Source organism: Sphaerodactylus townsendi, linkage group LG10, assembly GCF_021028975.2.
Source record: "Sphaerodactylus townsendi isolate TG3544 linkage group LG10, MPM_Stown_v2.3, whole genome shotgun sequence".
Taxonomy (NCBI): Eukaryota; Metazoa; Chordata; class Lepidosauria; order Squamata; family Sphaerodactylidae; genus Sphaerodactylus; species Sphaerodactylus townsendi.
Genome location: NC_059434.1, coordinates 44,647,351 through 44,667,132, shown reverse-complemented (window position 1 = coordinate 44,667,132; position 19,782 = coordinate 44,647,351). Strand labels below are relative to the sequence as shown.

At 43.1% G+C, this 19,782-nt stretch overlaps 1 protein-coding gene across 5 annotated transcripts; it reads left to right on the top strand.

The window, feature by feature from the left end:
- The first annotated feature begins 7,753 nt into the window (after nucleotides 1-7,753).
- On the top strand, nucleotides 7,754-19,422 carry NPY2R (neuropeptide Y receptor Y2). Of its 5 annotated transcripts, none has more exons than XM_048510104.1 (5): nucleotides 7,754-7,887; nucleotides 8,882-8,982; nucleotides 9,938-10,061; nucleotides 17,085-18,244; nucleotides 18,594-19,422. In XM_048510104.1, the coding sequence occupies exons 4-5, from the start codon at nucleotides 17,090-17,092 to the stop codon at nucleotides 18,597-18,599; spliced, it is 1,161 nt and encodes a 386-aa protein (XP_048366061.1). In that variant the 5' UTR covers nucleotides 7,754-7,887; nucleotides 8,882-8,982; nucleotides 9,938-10,061; nucleotides 17,085-17,089; the 3' UTR covers nucleotides 18,600-19,422. The 5 variants fall into 5 exon arrangements, with proteins under 5 accessions (XP_048366061.1, XP_048366059.1, XP_048366060.1 ...); XM_048510102.1 differs by having other exon boundaries at nucleotides 8,882-8,986; XM_048510103.1 differs by lacking the exon at nucleotides 7,754-7,887 and adding an exon at nucleotides 8,687-8,799 and having other exon boundaries at nucleotides 8,882-8,986.
- The last annotated feature ends 360 nt before the right edge of the window (nucleotides 19,423-19,782 follow it).

Genomic DNA, 19,782 nt, shown 5'->3' with positions numbered 1-19,782 from the left:
TTCTTTCATTCCCCCACTGAAACCAGATTTGCCAGCCTTCAGAACAGCTGAGGAAGAAAGATCTGTGCGACTAGAGGATCACTAGTCCACTGGGACAAACTTTCTGCCCAGCCTCAAAAGGAGGGAGTATCCTGACCTTTCACGCAGTGATGCACAGAGTTCAAAGATAAAGGTACTGATAAAGATAAAGATAAAGGTAAAAGATACTGTCCTCTTTCCTTTGATTTTGGGATGTTTATACTAGATTAACCTTTTAAACCCATGGATCACGTTTTTAGTTTCCCCCTCAATATATAATACTAGCGGGGCCCGGCCACGCGTTGCTGTGGCTTATTGTGGTGAAATGGGAAAGGAACAGTAGCAGCAAATCAATTGCAGAGGCCAGCAGTACGTGCTCATGCAAACACGCAGCCTGATACTGTGCGATGTAATTGATGTGTGTGCCCGCATTCCTTGGGGTGCAGGGGAATGGAAAGGCACCTCTCCCACACATCTAGACTGGCTGGTCATGATTCTTTACCTGGGAGTAAGTTTGGTTGGTGGCAATGGGTGTCGCTTCTGAGGAAACCCTCTGAGGGGCACAACGCAGCCATGCAAAGTATGTCACGGTTGCTTTACCGAGCTTACTCCTGAGTAATGCGTGCCTGGTTTTCTTAACTGTAACCACAGTATTCAGGGAATCTAGGGTGCCTGGCCCCTCCCTCCCATCCCTTGCTTGTCGCCCCTCACTCTCTTCCCTCCCTCACATCTCTTCCCTTGCGTGCCACCTCTCCCCCTCCCTCCCTTCCCTTTCCCTCCACTAGGGTGAATGGGTCATATCATGATGTGGGCCCCCTGCTTCCCCTCCCATGCATGCCACCCCTCACTGTCTCCCCACTCTCACTTCTCTTCCCTTGCATGCCTCCCCCTCTGTCCCTTTCCTCTCCCTCCCTCTCTTCCCTTGCATGCCACCCCTCCCTCCCTCTCCCTCCCTTCCCTCTCCCTCTCCCTCATGTGTATGTGTGTGTATGTGTTTCACTTCCACTTGAGTTACTGCCTATGTACTGTTTTCACTGCTCATATCTGGCCATCTGAGTGAACATTCTAAGCTGCATGAACATTCTAAGGGTGACAGTTACACACAGGCAGCTGCATGTCCTTCACCATGGCGCGCCAGGAAAAAGGTGTTTTACCTGGGCCAGGTGTGAAATTTCAGGTATGTGAACATCTAAAAACACTCTCAACTGGCTGAATATAGTGGCTGGGAATTTTCAGAGGAATTGGCCCAGCAGTTACTGAGTTATACTACCACTAACAAAAACATTGTTAGCTTTTTATATAGAGAGATTTATATTGCAATGGTGGATCAGAAGGGTGGGAAAGCTGTTTTTAACTGCCTTTTTTATAATTACAAAATCCATTGCAAGCATTTAAAGAACCCAATGTTCCATAGGCCGTTTCCGCACGGCCTCCCTGGCGCCTCCACGCCGGCAAGAATTCTGCCGGCGTGGAGGCGGAGGCCGTTCGCATGCAAGCATGCGGGCGGCCTCCAGAGAGGCCGGCAGACGGCAGGCGGCTCCGCATGGAGCCGCCTCTTCCCCCTTCCCCGTTCCACTCACCGTGTCCCCGTCGTCGGCCTGCTGGCCGTCGCAGCCCCGCCCACGCTGCCCTCCGACCTCCAGGGGTCGGAGGACAGCGTGGGCGGGGCTTCGACGGCCAGCAGGCCGACGACGGGGACACGGTGAGTGGAACGGGGAAGGGAAACAGCGTGTTCCCGGCGGTGCTGTTCGCACCGCGCCGCCGGGAACACGCTGTGGGGGGAAAAACAACTCTTTAAAGGGTTGTTTTTCAGGGCGGCTTGATGCCGCCCTGGGGGGGAGGGAGCGGAGTCAGGTCGGCGCTGCTGCGTTGCAGTAGCGCCGCCTGTGCGAATGGGGACGGCGTTTATCCGGTCCCCAGGGTGCCATTAATGGGCCGTGCGGAAACGGCCATAGATAGTAGACTAAAAAGCTGTGATGTACTATGTTTGCTGGCATCTGATGAATACATTGCAATAGTATTCATCATGAATTAGCTTTGGATTGCTGACAAGTAATAGTAAAAAGGTTTTTTTAAAAAAAAATAAACAAAACTTTGACTTTTGAAAAAGTTCAACTCCCAAATCTTCATGATTTTCCCAGTTTGGAGTTGGCACTCCTGGTTGGAGTAACTTTTCATAGCAGAAGAAGAAAAGGAGTAGTAGTAGTAGTAGTAGTAGTAGTAGTAGTAGTAGTAGTAGTAGTAGTAGTAGTAGTAGTAGTAGTAGTAGTAGTTTGGATTTATACCCTGCCTTTCTCTTCTGAACGAGATTCAAGGCAGCTTACATACCTCTTTTCCCTTTACCTCACCACAACAGACACCTTGTGAGGTAGGTGGGGCTGAGAGAGTTCAGAGAGAACTGTGACTAGCCCTTGGTCACCCAGCAGGCTTCATGCGTAAGAGCAAAGAAACAAATCCAGTTCATCAGATAAGAGTCTGTAACTCATGTGGAGGAGAGGAGAATCAAGCTTAGTTCTCCAGATTAGAGTCCACCTGCTCCTACCCACTATGCCTTACTGGTTCTCAAGTAAAAATTAAAGATTTTATGGGATTTCAGCTCTGTGATTAAATTTCCTCATTGAGAGAATTAAGTGCACTGAAGTGTTGCTGTAGCTCAGAAGAATTTTGCTGGGTTGAGAGCATAACTAAGTAGCAGCAAGGTGCTGGGATATAAACTTTCCTGAGACAATGTTTCCCTGAGGCATGTACAGAATAAAATTAATCAGCATACATTTCCCACCTCAGTTCATACGTTTTGAAATAAATTTTGCTCTAATTCATTTTACACAGAAACCCTCTCAGAGCTATTGGTTTCCAAGTTGTTTCCAGCATAGCCTTCAGCACAGATCTTAAAAACAATTTCTAAAAAAGGTACCGCACTATGTCATTACTGACCCATGGGATGACATCACATCTTGACATTTACTAGGGAGACTGTGTTTATGGAGTTGTTTGCCATTACCTTTCCCAGGTAGCTACACTTTACCCTTAGCAAGCTCAGTACTCATTTTACTGACCTTGGAAGGCTGAAAGACTGAGTCAATCTTGAGTTAGCTACCTGAAACTGACTTGCAGCGAGATTGAACTCAGTTTGTGAGCAAGAGCTTTGACTACAATACTGCATCTTACCACAATCAGTTTCCATGGAAAAACCAGAACCAATAGAGAACCAACCCAAATACCCACATGTAGGCGTGATTATATAACCATTGTGATTTTTCCAGGCTTTAGTGGATTTACCCTAAGGCCTGGATCCTGTCCCCTTAAACCCAGTCCAAGTCTTTTGGGTTTCCAGTCTTCTTTTTGGTTTCCTGCTGGAAATCCCAGCAGAGTTGTATAGGCAGGAACTAAAATTGTGACTGGAGTTGAAACCTTGTTTGTGGGGTGGTGGCTAGTCCCTCAAGATGCCTGCCACACCCACCAACAGCCTTTCATCCAAGACACTTACACCCAGCTGGATTCTGCACAAGCTTCAGACTACTGTTAGCTTTAGGCCTTCCCATCCTACACTGCCTCTGCTTCAGCTCTGCTGCTTACAAATGTGAGAACTTTGGGAATATACACCTCTTATGGATTAAGGCCAAACATTTTACCATTCCAATAACACAGCAGCAACAAAGAGCTTTCATGTTGGCTCATCTCAGCATCTTTCCTTCCTCAGTTACTGATGGAAGATATCAGCAGAGTTTAAAGCGGAGCTACTCTGGTAAGATGAGAAGGTCTAGTAGTCTTCTTGCACTCACTGCAGCCTCCTAGCACCTTGGAAAAGAATACTCTCCACTCAAGATGTTCTTTCCATAGGAAGGTTTTACTTTAGCAGTTGCAAGGTTTCACAAGTCTATACTATACAAGACTATAAAGCTATACAGAACTCTTCAGCAAGAACAAAGTTGAACACACACTGAACTTAGACTTTCTCAGAACTTAGCATATACAATGCAATGGTTCTTATACATTCAACCAGATACTTTCCCCCGCCCTGCCATTGGTCTAAAAGGTCAACTGTTGTTACTTCTTGTCCCTAGACTGACTGTCTCTGGCCTTTGAGTTGGGCAAACTTCTGCTGACTAGAAAATGACCCTTTTGTGAACCTTTATTTTTTTATATATCATGACACCCCTTCTCATATTCTAGTTAGCAGACATACACATACAATTCACTCAGTTATTTTTACAATTCCTAACAATGGTTACATCCTTTCAAATTTCAATTCAGGTATAGCTTTAGTAAACATGTCAGCTTGGTTAACCTCACTTTCCACATAGGTTAAAGTAATAGTTTTGTTCTGTACCATTTGTTTTACATTCTGGTATCTCACAGACAATGTAGGAAAATCCCCTTCCATGGAAGAATTTACATATGTGGGAACAATATACCAGATTGTCTTTCATATATTCTTTTGAACTGTCCACTTTGCACAGACTTACGAACATGATTACTGAACTCCCTGATTTCTGTAAGGTCATTGCAAAATTACAACCAATAACTTGTTTCTTACAAACTGATAGGAACCATGAAACAATGGTTACTGTGGCTACCTTCCTAGCCCTGAGCCTCATAATGAGACATGCCATTGACTTCATTTTAGTCAACTCACCCAGTAACCATTCTAACATTCTTTTGCCCGGATTCAATCTTCCAAAGGACTCCCACAGCGTTGGACATTGCAAATTGTTACATATATTCTGTTTTTTGTATTATTTTATGCTAATAAAGGATAATGAATGAATGAAAAAATGTAAATTGTAACCCCTTTTCCTGCTGTATCCATGAGATAAGGGCAGACCCAAGGAAAAAAAATTCATGACATGACAGATCTGATGTTTTATTATTTCCAGAAAAGACAGAAAGACATATGACCCAAGCTTATTTTTCCCCCAAAACATGAGGCAAAAGTCAGTTAAAGGGCTTTCTGCATCAGCACTAAGTGTCTTCATAACAGCATGTTTTAGATTTACTTTAATTAAAGAGTATTTATTTGCAAAAGGCATTTAAGGCAGCAACAGAATAAGCTCTATTCTTTGAAGTAATTTTCTCAGATAATTGTTTGAAGATTATGTTGCATTGCATGATCAAAAATACCTGTTTTTCCCCATTATGAATCACTTGCATTCTGGCTACTTTGTTGAATGGCTCTCTTTTGAAGTCTGTAAAATTCTGTATGTGCGACCAAAAATGTTTGCAATTATGAAAAAAGAATAAAATATCTGCAAACAAAATGACCTGCAAAAGTAGTATTGTACTTAAAGGCTTTTTATACAAATGCTTACGAAAAATAAGTACAAAATATTTTTGCAACTCCAGACAAACTAACATATTGACCATGATGCTGCTTCAGAACTGGGCTTTTGTTTCCTTCCGACAGCAACTATTAGGCAGGTGCCATACTTCTGAAGTTCCCCTGAGTTCTAGGGGCAGCTAATGCAAGCCTAATTGGAATTAGTTCTGTTGAAGTCAATGGGCTCAGAAGGGCATAATCCTTTTTAGCATAGGTTAACAACCTCCAGGTGGGGTCTGGAGTTCTTCTGGAATTACAACTCATCTCCACGCAACAGAGATCAGCTCTCCTGAAAGAAACAACAGCTTCAGACTCTATGGCTCATTCTGCACATGCAGAATAATGCACTTTCAAACTGCTTTCAGTGCTCTTTGAAGCTGTGCGGAATCGCAAAATCAACTTGCAAACAGTTGATCCTCTGAAGATGCCAGCCACAAATGCAGGCGAAACTTCAGGAGAGAATGCTGCTAGAACACGGCCATACAGCCTGGAAAACACACAGCACCCAAGTGATTCCGGCCGTGAAAGCCTTCGACAATACAGTTGTGAAAGTGGTTTGAAAATGCATTATTTTGCATGTGCGGAAGGGGTCTATGTCATGCCAGATAATCTAGGGGACAATAAGGTCCTGGGGTGGTTGGTGTGCTTCTATGGGTCTTCAGAGTAATCTTTCTCCTTAACACTGAGACAAAAAAAAACAGATTTAAAGAGGTGAGCATAACATAACTGGATAGCAGTGAGTTATAACAGCACAGCATTTTAGATTCAAAGTGTTAGTTTGACATATAGGTCACTTGCATATAGAAGCTTACAAGTGATGTAAGGTGAGAGGCAAAAGGTTGGGGGAAGTGATATGAGGTAAGAAATATAAATTTTTAATTTTGGTAAGAAGGGGAGAAGTTGGAACAGATATATGTGGCTTCACAGGCTAGAACACCAGAATTCAGCCAAGAATAGAGAAACCTGTGTTCATTGGCCAAAATTCTTTGCGAAGATGTATACTTATTATTTACATAAATCATTGTATTTATGGGGAAAGCTTTAAAGAGATGAAGATTCTTTACCTTCCCATGCTGAGTGCGCAAGGGGAAAAAAGGGAGAGTCTTCTGTCTTGTCTGACAGGATAAAAGGACACCTGAGTACTAGCATGAAAAGTATTGGTTCTTTATGATATTATATGGGCAAAAATTAAGGCTCATTTCCTCTCCCCTGTTGAAAATAACAATAGTAGCATAGCAGAGATATATTTATAGATTCATAGATTTACCTTCACTTTTCAGTATTTCTTTTCAAAAAGCAACTGCTGTGAACAACAATTCATTTAAATTTTTTCTTTGGGTTAGCTGAAAAGCTGACATTTGTGGAAATCAGCAAGGATAGCTTGGTTTCTCTTGCCGCTTGGTTTGGCTGCCCTTCTAGCCTCAGAACCTGTGAAGACCTTCAAAGTTCATTTTGCATATATCTGTCAGTGTCTTTGATTTTTAAATTCCTTCCACACTGAAGATATAAAGTTCAAGGCACAGTCTGAGCAGCCTGGATGGGCTAATGTGAGTTGGAGAGAGCTCTGCACTTGGCTGGTTTCATGGGAACCATGAAAGTAGTATTCAATAAAGTTTGAAAGGCAGAAGTGGGGCCGCCTGTGCTCCCATGAGATACAGTACTAAACTGCACGTTTGGCCTGCACTTCTTGAAATAATTTAGAGGAATTCTTCCTTAATGGGATTGGGTCCCAAGGACTACATCCCTGGTAAGGACCAGGAGAATGAAGTGGTAAGTGCTTTTGCTGGACTATGCCACTTCAGAAAGAAGGGGGATTATCCTGCTTATTTTGGTGCCCCCCCCCCTTTAAAGGAGCTCACTGCATGCAGAAAAGCAGCATGCTACGAACAATAGGAAGCCAAGTGACTCCGCTGGCTTCCAAGGCTAATTTAAAGCTATGGATGGAGTAAAAATTCATTCCTTTAAAAAAAGTGATCTGACAGGGCTGAGAGAGACAGAGAAGAAAAGATGGTGGATTGACTTTGTGCTTTCAAAACATGGCTTTTCGAAATTCAGCAGAGCGAGTTCCCCTTTGATGTCTGAACGGTTGCCCTTCACGCGTAATATCAAGTTGTTCTCTTGATTCTCGATCTCCCTCCCACAAAATCGGTCTCATGGGGTTTCCTTCTGAAAGCCAGCTCACCCAACTATGTCTTCCAGCGAGCATGCATTGCTGACATAGCTGTGGATAGCCCGCGGCGCAGATGCACTCTGCCCATGGTCAGAGATGATCGTGACTTAATTCGCGAGGCGTGAATCTGCTTCGAACAGCTGCCGGGGCGGGGGGGGGGGCTGATCACACGTGGCCGCCCCCGAAGCCCCGCCCCGAGCGCCCCCACGAGCTCGGCTGCCCCGCCGCCCTTGCCAGCCCCAGAGTCGAGCCGCAGCAGGGCGCGCTCCGCCAGGTGCCCAGCCCTGCCTGCCCTGCCTCGCCGGCCGCCGGACTTCTGTGCTGCCTGCCAGGTCCGCTTCCAACTTGGAGCGAGAGAAGGGACCGAGCAGCCTGGGAATCGGTAAGCCCCGAAGAAATCCGGTCCAAGGGGAGGAAGGGATGCTCGCGGGAGCCTCTCGTTCCCGATCCGTGCGTGCGGCCGTGCGGGACATCAGCCTTTGGTGCGCGCGTGTTTTCTTCCTCCCATTGCTCATCCTTGAAAACTTAAACCCCTCTGGCCATCTCTTTCCGACTGGCTCACCAGTCTGGGGAGGTGCCGCCCAAACTCCCTGCTGGACCTCATGCCCCGTTCGTGTAGGAGGCAAAGAGACCGCGAGGGTCTGTCGTGTCTTCAGTGACAGCAGCGTTGCGCTCCTGCCCAGCCACGAGGGGAGGAAAGAGCTTTAAGGCAACTCAACATTTCTCTCTAATGCTCCTGAATTAATAAATGAGCGCCGGAGCAGCATCTGATGCGGAAGGAATTCAGCGGAGAGGTCCTAAAGGTGGAGCTTTCGTGCTGTGGGCACCTCGGCTGGCAGTCAAAAGAATATTGACTCTGGGAGAGTTATATGGAAATCTGCTGTCGGCTGCATCGGGGAAAGGGTTGATGGATGCAGCTCCTTAATTTTTATTTGCTCAATTTATAGCCCAGCCGGTCTTCCGTGATGGAATTTAAGGCAGCCTAAGAATTCCCAGGAGGTCTCTCATTCCGGGACTGACCAGGACAGCTTCCGCAAGCTTTCCATGAAGTGCATGCAGCCTTTTTGCAGGTGCGTGCCTGCCTTGCCATCTTTCCGGTCTCTCTCAGCTTCCCCGGTCTCTCTCAGCTTCCCCCGGTCTCTCTCAGCTTCCCCCTTTAAGAAGGCTTTCAATTTATAATGGGAAGGTTTTCCAAGGAAGCGGCACAGATTATTTTTGACTAGAGCGTTTGCATGCATCAAGCCCATTTGAACTCCCGCTGATCTCCGTTGAATGCAATGCCTTTTTAAAATAGGTTGGTTTGTTAATAATGGATTGGGTTGTTTTGCAGATAAAAATCGTAGCCTTTCTGAATTAACTCTTTCTTTTCTCAACAGTTTATGGTGCTGACTGGCAGGTTGCCTTCCCTCAAAGAGTGTATGAGGAGGGATTCTTAACTTTCCTGATGTGAAAGTATGAAATTCAGCAACTTTAGGAAGTAGGTGAGACAAAGTGTTTATGTGTTTGTGTGCATGTCAGTGTGTCAGTGGCTGGCCTGAAGTGTCACATTTCAAGTTGGGTGTAAAGGCAAGAAATCTAGGATCAGATGTCCTACTCCTGGGGGACAGGGGAATGGAATCTGGAGGAGCGGGTGTACCTGGATCTGTAGTGCTAGAGGAGGGAGGCTTAATTCTTCTACTTCTATCATTTTCCTGATTTGGAATCATCCCTTCTTTCTCCCAGGGGGAAGAAAAGCAACTTCAGAGGGCAATTTAAATTGGTAAATCAGTGGGGAAGAGACAGCAGGCAAAAGACCTGGAAGGGATCTCGAGGGTCATCTAGTCTAACCTCCTGCACAATGCAAGAAATTTACAACTTACCTCCCTCTTCCATGTTCCCAGTGACCCCTGCTCTGTGCCCAGAGAAAGGCAAAAAACCTCAAGGATCCCTGGGCCAATCTGGTATGGAGGAAAATTCCTTTCCAGAGTGTCAGTTCTGACCCTCAAGTGGAGGGATGGGGGTGGTAAGCCAGCATTCCTGGCACTGCAGTCCTGATTGTATTCACCCCCAATTCCCCCGCCCCCCGGGGCTGCTGTTATTGAGTATTTTTTTTAAATGGGAACTCTGATCACAGATTCTCCACCATCTGTTTCAATTGCACTGTAACAGTGCCATCCTTCTGAGTCCACTGACTTTACTCTGCTTAGGATTCCTCAGTTGTACATGAGGCATTTCCCCCATATGGGTTCCTCACTTCAATGGAATTTCATTCTGAGTGCAGGTGGTTTGGATCAGGCTTCAGAGGTATTTCACTGAATCTTTTATGTTACGCGGTTGCAGGTGTGAATGGCACCAGCACATTTCTGAGTTCTCAGAGGCTCAGCACTTTACTTCCACAAGGTGGAACAGTGGATTTAGATCTCCATTTCAACCACTCTGTGCTTTCGTTTCAGGTGTAAACAGATACCGTCCATGTAAAGTGCATTCTTGGCCCAAAGACTTTTGCCATTTTTGCCACAGAGGTACCACTTTGTGTACAGAGATGTAAGCTGTACAGATTGGAAAGCCTCAACAAAGGTAATATAAATCGGCTGGAGTGGTGGGTGATGTACCAGAAGAAAATGAATGCTCATTTTTCAAGTCCCTTGAGAAAACATTCTGAAGGAGCATTCATCTCATAGCTTTCTGAGTTCTTAGTATGGTGCTTATGATTTAAACCAAAGTATAGGGAGAAGGACAAAATAGGAATCCTTTTTAATAGCCTACAAACCTGATTCTAGCCAGGCAAGCAGAAGCAATGCTACAGTTACTGTTACTAGTAGTGGGGATGGGCTCAGAGCAAGCCAAATCTGAGAGTAATAACAATAATAATAAAAGAATATGTACAAACTGGGGATTGGCCATACACTGTATGCTGGTCCAGCCACTCTTCAAAAATTCTTGTATCAACAGCAGGATGTTCAGTCTCTTAAAGAAATCAACCACTTAACCATGAGCCGTCGTTTACATTTTAATAAATGTGCACATTCATAAAACCCAGAGTTCCAATGATAAAAAACAACCCTTTATTTTTAGCCCATTAATGAAATGGTTGCTGTGACATAACAGGAATGCAGTAATGCCACATATAGTTCTCATCAGTAGTATTCAGGCTCTTCTGCTTTAAATCTTCTGTATCAAATACTGCATTGCAATTTGCAGTCCATTAAGGCTATTCCTTTTATACATATAGCTGTTGAATGTCTGCAGAGGCAGACCACCTAAACCAGGAATTTCTAGCCTCCAAGGATTGAGGTGCTATATAAGAGGTCTCCTCTTTTTCATATTAATACTTACATTTATAACATGCTTTCAGTGTTCAAAGTTTTTTATATTTTTTATCATAGTGTAATTCTTCCAACAGCCCTGTGAGGTAGGCTAGGGTTTTTTTTTTGTGCAGGAAAGATGAGAAATGAATGTGAGTGATTTGCTTCATGACTTTATGAGAGATGTGAATTGTGGACCTCCTAGGTCCCAGCTCGTTTTTCTTAGCCGCTGTGCCACATCAGCTTTTGATCAGGGGAGTGGTTCAGGTCATGCTGCCAACAGCAGTAAAGTAAGAGACGCTTGTGCCAGGGAATCCATGCTGCTCTTATAAGGCAAGGCACAGCAAGGGAAGAAAGTGGGTTCAACTAATGGCCATACTCAGATGCATGTTAATCAGTTTTATTCCATACTAGGATTTTACCCTGTGACTCTTTGTGATTCTCTTCCAGGAAAAGTATACACACAGAGGCTGGAGTCCTGTATGTAAGAGAGGGAGAGGGGCAGAGATGCTGTTCTTCTCTAGAATGAATAGTCTCCTAGTCTTCCCCACAAAGGAGAAACTAGAGAAGAAGCTTGCTATTCTAGAGCATCTCAGCCAGTCTGGCTTTATTTTCTGCCAGACAGGTCTTGGTAATGAAGCACAGGAGAGCCACAAACACGGTTCCCAACACAGAGTAGTCCCACTCTTACCTATTAGTTGCCTTGAGGAAGAGTGATTCCCCATTAGATACAGGCCTCTTTTTAATCAACAGACAGCTGTTTCCTGGTTTAATCAGTTCAGTTCATTGACTAAGTGCAAAAGTGTCACAGCTCTGATATATATGTTTTAAGGCAAGGGTGGCTGCCTTTTGGAATTTTGGAGGCTATGTCATTCTCCATACAGTTTCTGGGGGAGGGAATTGCCCCTTCATGCTTAATCCGAGTCAGTAATAGATTCAGTGACATCCAACTTCACAAATTAGACATTTCTTTGGAGAGTTGCGCAGTCACGCAAGTTTTTTTAAAAAATCAACCCACTACAAGGCTGAAAATCAGGAGTGGATGCATAATATGGGTGGGGAAGAGGAGGATTCTTAACCCTTTCACTTCTTGACATTTGTTCTGCTTAAAATCACTGCTGCTGCTTTTTCTCCCAAGGAGAGCAAAATATGAAGACTCTGTACTTCTCAAATGGATGAGAAAATGGCTTCAGGGACAGAGGTATTTTAAGCAAGGAGGATGGAAGAAAGGCTGAGTAGACGTTCTCCTTTCTGCTGGTTCTCCCCTGAAATGTGTAACCTCTGGAGAGTCATTTGACTTTTAAGAGAAAGAAAAGGGGAAAATACGCTCAGCTATGTGAAACTGGTAGTTTGACTTACAATTATGCAGTAAAAGTACAACCAAAAGAGAGAGATAATTATTAGAGAAATAATATGTAATGAGCAGAACCTTTCCAAAAATTTAATTGTCCTTTTTAATGAAATGGGTGGCAATGTTCTTAGAATGCCTTTATTAAACTTTGGCAGGGCCTTGGTGTGAGGGAAGGTAGGGAAGAAAGACAATGTCTCAGTATGCCATGCCTGTTCTAAAGCAGGCTAATCAATGCCTGAGTTTGTGTATACAGAATATCTACAATCCTCCGCAATCTGTGCATCTGTTCCACAGGCAGCAGAGTTGCTTGGCACTTTAGTTCGAAAGGCTGTATAGATTTTCAAGCTAAAATATTTATGCTTTCCATAGCAAGCAGAGGAGAGCACCAGGACATTTGATTTCGCCTGGGGGGAGGTATAATTGATTTATTGATCTTGTTGAATCAAAATGGCTCCATTCAGAACTTGCTTAAAGTGCTGTCCTGGATGCTTTCATAGAAAAGATGCTGTCCCCCATTCTCACACTGCTAGCAGAATGAGCAGGCACTCATGAACAGATGAGTGCATGGGCTAGAAAGTGCCAGGAGCATCTGAAGCATTTAGAGAAACTGTTTGGAAGAGGTGTTCATCTGACCCAAAGGGTGGATCCAGGGATCATAGTAACACATAGTGGTTATTTGTAATCTCACTCTATGAAGTGTGCCATCAACTTGTTAGCTGCAGTGACAAACCATGTGGTAAAGCTTGGCCTAGATCAAGGGTAGGGAACCTGCGGCTCTCCAGATGTTCAGGAACTACAATTCCCATCAGCCTCTGTCAGCATGGCCAATTGGCCATGGTAGGGGCTGATGGGAATTGTAGTTCCTGAACATCTGGAGAGCCGCAGGTTCCCTACCCCTGGCCTAGATCTTGTTGGCTCCCTTGCAGACATATGAGGGTGGCAAAGCCCTGTTGAGGTCAGCTTCCCCATATAGCTTCTGACTATAACTAGGTATAGCTAGGTACATGGTTGTGGAGTTAACCTACGATGCTACATTTCAGTCTGCTTGAACATGCTCTGCTTACAGTTTACAGCAGTTCATAGAATCAACACACTGTTGTCATAAACAGCTGGTTGATAACCTTATGGCAATGGTTTAAAAACAATGGCAGTTCTAACTACAGAGAGATATCCATTTGTATTCAATAACTAATGGCAATCCCAAACTTCCATACAGGAAACTTCATTTCTACTTTTCTCTGGTTTTGTGGAAACATTCTCAGAAGAAATGTGTTAAGTTTTTGGCTAGTACACAATTAGTACTTAGCTATTCCAGGTCTTTGACACTCAGAATCACTTGCCACAAGTGAAAACCAGAGGAATTGTTAACAAAACCACCTTTTCGTGTACCATATTAACACCATACGTTAAAATGCTTTTTGTTCTATGTCTACTGTCTAAACTAGACAATGTCTTGTTCTATTTCTGCTGTCTTAACTAGTAGACATATTCAAGTACCAGTTGGTTCAGCTCAAATCTTGCTTGCCAGCCATGAGCAAAGAGTATGGTACCCTCTTCCACTGCTATCTTTCAGGGCATTCTATTAAGCTTAAATCCTGAATGTTAAATAATTAAGCTGGATCATTTCAGTAAAATATTTGACAGGACTTATAAACGTCTCACGTTTTCTTACAGCACTCACTCAATTACTGTCTTTATTCAATGAAAAAAGCAGAAAATTCCATGAAGAAGGATCTGACTGTTACTTCTGTTGTGCCATTCCTTGAAAAATTCTGTTTATTCCAAATGTCCAAACTGAAAAGGCAATTTCCCCTCCTCCACTCAACACTTTCAGTTCACTGCAAAGCCAAAGGAACAACACCTCCAGTTATTTTTAAATGGTTTTTTGATTTGATTTCAAAATTAACATTACAGAAACATCCAACAGCTTTAAATATGATTTCTTCTCTTTTAATGTTTATCTTAAGGTGCCGTTTGTGCTGTTGCAAATGGCTGGTTCCTTATTCTGGCCTTCAAAGGAATAAAACTCCACATATTGCTACTGGATTATAATAGTTTTATGTTTTGGATTTTTTTAGATTTCTTGGATGGCAATAGATGTAACTTTGTCAGATCACAGTCTGTTTGTTTCCAAGAGTCAGCTAGAGGAATAAGTGCTGAAGCAGAGCTGTGTCCAATTTCTTTTTTTTATTTTATATTTATATTTTATGTGTTTATAGGTAGGAATTAACAAAACAGAAAAGAAAAAACTGGAATCAAATCATAATTACAGTTAGTTCCAAAGATTAAGAGACGAAACCAAATTCTACATGTAGTGTTAAATAAAAATCAAAAGTAATTACCTCTTCTATTGACTTCTAAAAGTTTTACAATTGCTAGGAAGTCACTTTCACATTTTTAGACTCAGGACTGGCCTGTTGAAGAGAGGGAAGTTTCACCTTGAGTGAATTGAGAAGAGAGACATGCCACATACCACTTAGGAATGGAAACTTGTTGTCAGATAAAACCAGATGTGAAAGATGTCTCTCAAAATGAAGGATATCTGAGGAATATAACTAGCAGCTGTTGGAAATCTGGAAAGCAAAATTCTTCAAGCCACCTTCAAGAAATAATGACTATCATTAGGAACCACAATTAAGCTGTCTGTGCTTTATAGCCTATTGAACATGATGTCTAATCCTGCATCACTGTTTCCATGACAGGCTGGAAGACAATTGAACTCTTAAGTTTTGTGCCGTTGATCTAAACATAAACTCCCCAATTTACTTTTGTAGCTGTTCTTTGCAAATATCAATACCAACACGGCTAAACATTTATGACAAATGGGTGTTCTCAAATCATAATGCTTTATCATGGAAATTTTTGTGTGAATGAATGAGCAAACTGGGAAAGTATAAATAAATATGTGGTTTAAATTGTTTAATGTACAGTACAGAGCAGCATGCTTTTGTTTCTATATGCTGATAAATACTAATGTTATGGATCCATATTATTTAATACTCTTGTTTTCCATGCAATCAAAATGGTGCACAGTAATTTACAGAGCACAATTTTTTTTTGCTGAGCTTGCAATTTCAGTTACAAAGTGGGCAACAGAACCAAGGAAAGAAAGAATGTTAGGAAAAAGAAAGGGCTAACAAAGAAAAAGGTAACATCTAGTCGTAGTCCACCCACCCTGGGGGAAGGGGGGAGAGAGGAGAGGGGGCTTGTCACCTGGTCATGGCCCACCCAACCGGGGGGGGGGGGGAGGCAGGAAGGTCAGGGTTAGGGATAGGGATCGACATCTTGTCATGGCACATCCACCCTGAGGGGAAGGGGAGGGAGGGGTACATGACTGTCATCTGATCAAGGCCCCCCAACCATCCTGAGGGGAAGGGTAGGGAGGAAAATAAAATATAACCAAGAATGAATGCAAGATATACAGTTACGTGGACTTAAAATTCATGATGTCTTAGTTGTTTCAGTTAACCCATGCTATGACCCTTTCTGCACAAATCCCTGAAAATGTTTTTAAACATGTTAAATCCTCCCTTGCTTTACAACCATTTATGTCTGCATTTACCCCCTCCAAACAATTCCTGGCTGCAATTCTATGATTTTTGCCTTATATTTTGAGTTCTTAATGTAGAATCGCTGTTACAGTGTTTTGCAGCAGGGTGAATTCTCTGTGCCTTCTACATTCCCTCCTAAAACTGAACAAACTCTGCTCAAATGCTCCAAAATGTTCCAAAAACAGGCGAAGGGCAAAGAGTGAGCTCACAAAAAGGCGCCAATGAGAAACTGCAAGGAAGGCAGAGAGGTGAGGGAAATGTCTTAAAAGGACCACACAGGCAAATGAAGCCATTTTAAAACTTTTCAGCCAGATAATCATTTTCAAGAGGGATTCATTTAAAAGGTTTTGAGGCTGCAAATAAAACGTTTTTGGGGGAAAATGTGGAACTCCATGGAGAAATGTTTTTCTGCCAGATTTTAAAGTGTCTGTGGGGAAAGAGCCCATATTGAATCACCCTTTTATTCCTAGACCTTTGGTTTAAATGAAAGGTCATTTCTGAAAGAATCCCTACCTAAGCATGGCAGTTGGGCAGATTTCTGTGAATACATGAAGCATTAACTGGGTCAGAGCCCAAAATTAAAGAGCTTAGATTTCTGTGTTTACCTGGTTTCTTGTGTACATGCTTTTGGAAGAAAGGATGTTATTTGTAGAAATTCAAGGATGGATTCAGACAATTGTATTTTCCCAGGCAATATAGCATTGTTCAGTTGAGGAACAGTGGTGCTGATGTGAAACCGGGTTGCCTTAACCAGTCCAAACATATTTCCACATGGTTTCAGCCAGACCTGAAATGATTTGGCTTCCCCAGTCTTCAGAGATTTCCTCTGTGAACTGAGATTTCTCCAGTCTTCAGAGATTTCCTATTATTTTAGGAAAACGTTCTCCAAATATTCTGCAGATATATTCTGCATTACAAATCAGCATTTGACATTCAGTTATTTTGCAGTCTACATTTAATAGTTCTTTACACACAACAGTCAACATTTGAAAGCATCTAAGAACTGGCATGTACACCGTAATTAACATTTGATAGCCTCTCTTAATGTAGCTAAGAGATGCAGAAAAACCTCTCCTGAAGTACCTTGAATAATTTGTCTCACCTAACACATATATCACATGTTCAGTTATTTCTGTTTTTTATTTTTAATTACACTTTTACTGTAAATACCTTTAGAGGATTATTTTTACTAAAAAGCAATATGCAATGTTTAAGCAAAAAATAAATTACCTTGGAAGGAATTCACCTGATTATGTAAATGCCCAATTTGCATTTTAGTTACTATTTTTATTTACAGTTTTTTTGACAAAGCCTTTTTAGTAAGCATATTGATTTTATATCTTGGTGTTCCTTGAAGGGAAATCTTTAACACATGTTCTTAACTATGTTACAGGGAACATGGGGCCAATGGATGGAGCCAAGACCAAAGGGAACCAAACAAACCTATCTAAAATGGAGCTATATGCGAGAATGAACTCGTTGGACTTCACCATACCTTACAGTGATCTGTCCGCGGACTCTGAAAGAGGACTGAAGGACAGCACCAAGATGATGGAGGTACAGATCATCCTCATCTGTGCCTATAGTACTATTATCTTGCTAGGTTTGCTGGGCAACACATTGGTGATTCACGTAGTCATCAAGTTCAAGAATATGCGCACTGTGACTAACTTCTTCATTGCCAACTTGGCTGTGGCTGATCTGCTAGTGAACACACTCTGCCTACCTTTTACCTTAATTTATACATTACAGGGAGAATGGAAGCTTGGTCCAGTGCTATGTCACCTAGTGCCTTATGCCCAAGGTCTTGCCGTGCAGGTATCTGTAGTTACTTTGACTGTGATAGCCTTGGATAGGCACCGGTGCATTGTGTATCACTTGGAAAGCAAAATCTCTAAGCAAATCAGCTTCGTTATCATTGGGGTGATCTGGGTTGGCAGTGCTCTGCTGGCAAGCCCCTTGGCCATCTTCCGGGAATATTTCTCCATTGACATCAGTCAGGATGTCAAGATGATTGTCTGTGCAGAAGGGTGGCAGAGAGAAGGGAAGATAAATTATGGCACGATCTACAGTGTCTCAATGCTCCTGATCCAATATGTCTTGCCTTTGGTCATCATCAGTTATGCCTATATCCGCATTTGGAGTAAGCTAAAAAATCATGTCAGTCCTGGAGCAGGGAATGATCACTACCATCAGAGACGTCAGAAGACGACCAAGATGCTGGTCTGTGTGGTGCTGGTGTTTGCGCTCTGCTGGTTGCCTTTTCACCTCTTTCAACTTGTCAGTGACATTTACAGCAAAGTGTTGGATCTTGATGAGTACAAACTGATCTACACGCTCTTTCATGTTATTGCGATGTGCTCAACTTTTGCCAATCCCATCCTCTATGGCTGGATGAACACCAACTACAGAACAGTTTTTCTGACAGCTTTCCAGTGTGAACAGCGGCTGGATTCTATCCATCCTGAATCATCACCTGCATTTAAAACCAAGAAGAATCTGGAAGTGAAAGAGAAAAATTGCAATGGGTCCCCATTCTCACAGCCTACTAATGTCTAAGCCTTGCAATTGGGATCTCAACAGGATACAAAGGGAAAAACCTGGGCCCAAGAGCTGAGCGAACTGATGGAGAAACCTCACCCCTCAGCTTCTTCGGCAATTAGATCTTCACCAGATGGAGATATAGAAGGAACGGAGATCATTGAAGTGCACAATAATGGAGACTCCAGATCCAGTGCTACAAATAACTGTTGCGTTTTTTTAGATGCCAACAAATCCCTGGAGAAACTTATAGAACTGGACTGACGCCAGCCCCTCGATGCCAATTTCCCTTCCCAAATTCGTTTAGTATCCTGGAACATTGCGGGTTGGAACAACAAAGTTGCAAGACCTGAGTTTTAATGTCTAAGCAAAAAAGTAAAGCCGGACAAAGAAAGAGGCAGAATAATTTGATGGAGATGTATTGTTGATGCACGTATGTCCTAAACTTACAGACTGAACAGCTGGAAAAGTATCTCTTATATTTCCAAAGGAAGTGGCCATTTGTTGGTATATGCATAGAGAAATTAGCACTGCAGAGACTGAAGTCTTACCATTGTTGACAAAAAATGGGATGGGGAGAAGGAAAGATGAATGCATTCAGCTACTAATAAACACTGACTGCTTGTATACAGTTACAGTCAGTGGTCAAAGTGCCCTCTGGTGACAAAGATGGAAATTGCTGTTGAAACTCAGGCACCCTATTCTCTCTCTCTCTCTCTCTCTCTCTCTCTCTCTCTCTCTCTCTCTCTCTCTCTCTCTCTCTCTCTTTCATATAAGAAGAGGGTGTCCTCCAGACAGTGAACATTATTTGTTTTTTCTTGATGTAAACAAAAGCCCCTTCCGCACATGCAGAATAATGCACTTTCAATCCACTTTCAATGCACTTTGAAGCTGGATTTTACTGTGTGGAATAGCAAAATCCACTTTTAAACAATTGTGAAAGTGGATTGAATGTGCATTATTCTGCATATGCAGAAGGGGCCAAAGACAAACTTCCTCCAGAAGCTATTCTAAGTTCACAGGATGGAAAACCAAACTCAGAAACTACCCATGGTAAAATTTTGTAAGCTCTGCTCACCACTGGAGTTCAGTCCCAATGGAAGTCAGTTTCAAGCAGCCAGCTCAGGGTTGACTTAGCCTTCCGGCCTTCCTAAGTTGGGAAAATGAGTACCTAGCTTGCTAAGGGTAAAGTGTAGATGGCTGAGAAAGGCAATGGCAAACCACCCTGTAAATATACCGTAGTCTTCCTAGTAAACATCATGATGTGACATCATCCCATGGGTCAGTAATGACCAAGTGCTTGCCCAGGGGACTGCCTAGAAAGATAGTTAAAGTGGTTTCCATGCTGACCAATTTGTTCAACCTTGGCCCTTTCCCCACTTACCTTAAGCCCCGCGCTACTCTCCTAAAGTAGCGCGGGGTCCTCCGGCATTCCCCACTACAGGGGCGGTGACAACGCAGCTGCCCCGACGCTGCTGCTCTCGTGCCCCCTCAGCGCGTGGCATCCCTGGCGCTCCTCGAAACGGCGCTTTTTGATGACCCAGCAAAGA

Excerpts from the sequence above, each read along its gene's own strand:
- NPY2R (XM_048510100.1), top strand. The coding sequence starts at position 15,852 with ATGCTCCAAAATGTTCCAAAAACAGGCGAAGGGCAAAGAGTGAGCTCA. Across the intron at positions 15,940-17,084 it reads ACTGCAAGGAAGGCAGAGAG|GGAACATGGGGCCAATGGAT; the intron begins GTGAGGGAAATG and ends ACTATGTTACAG.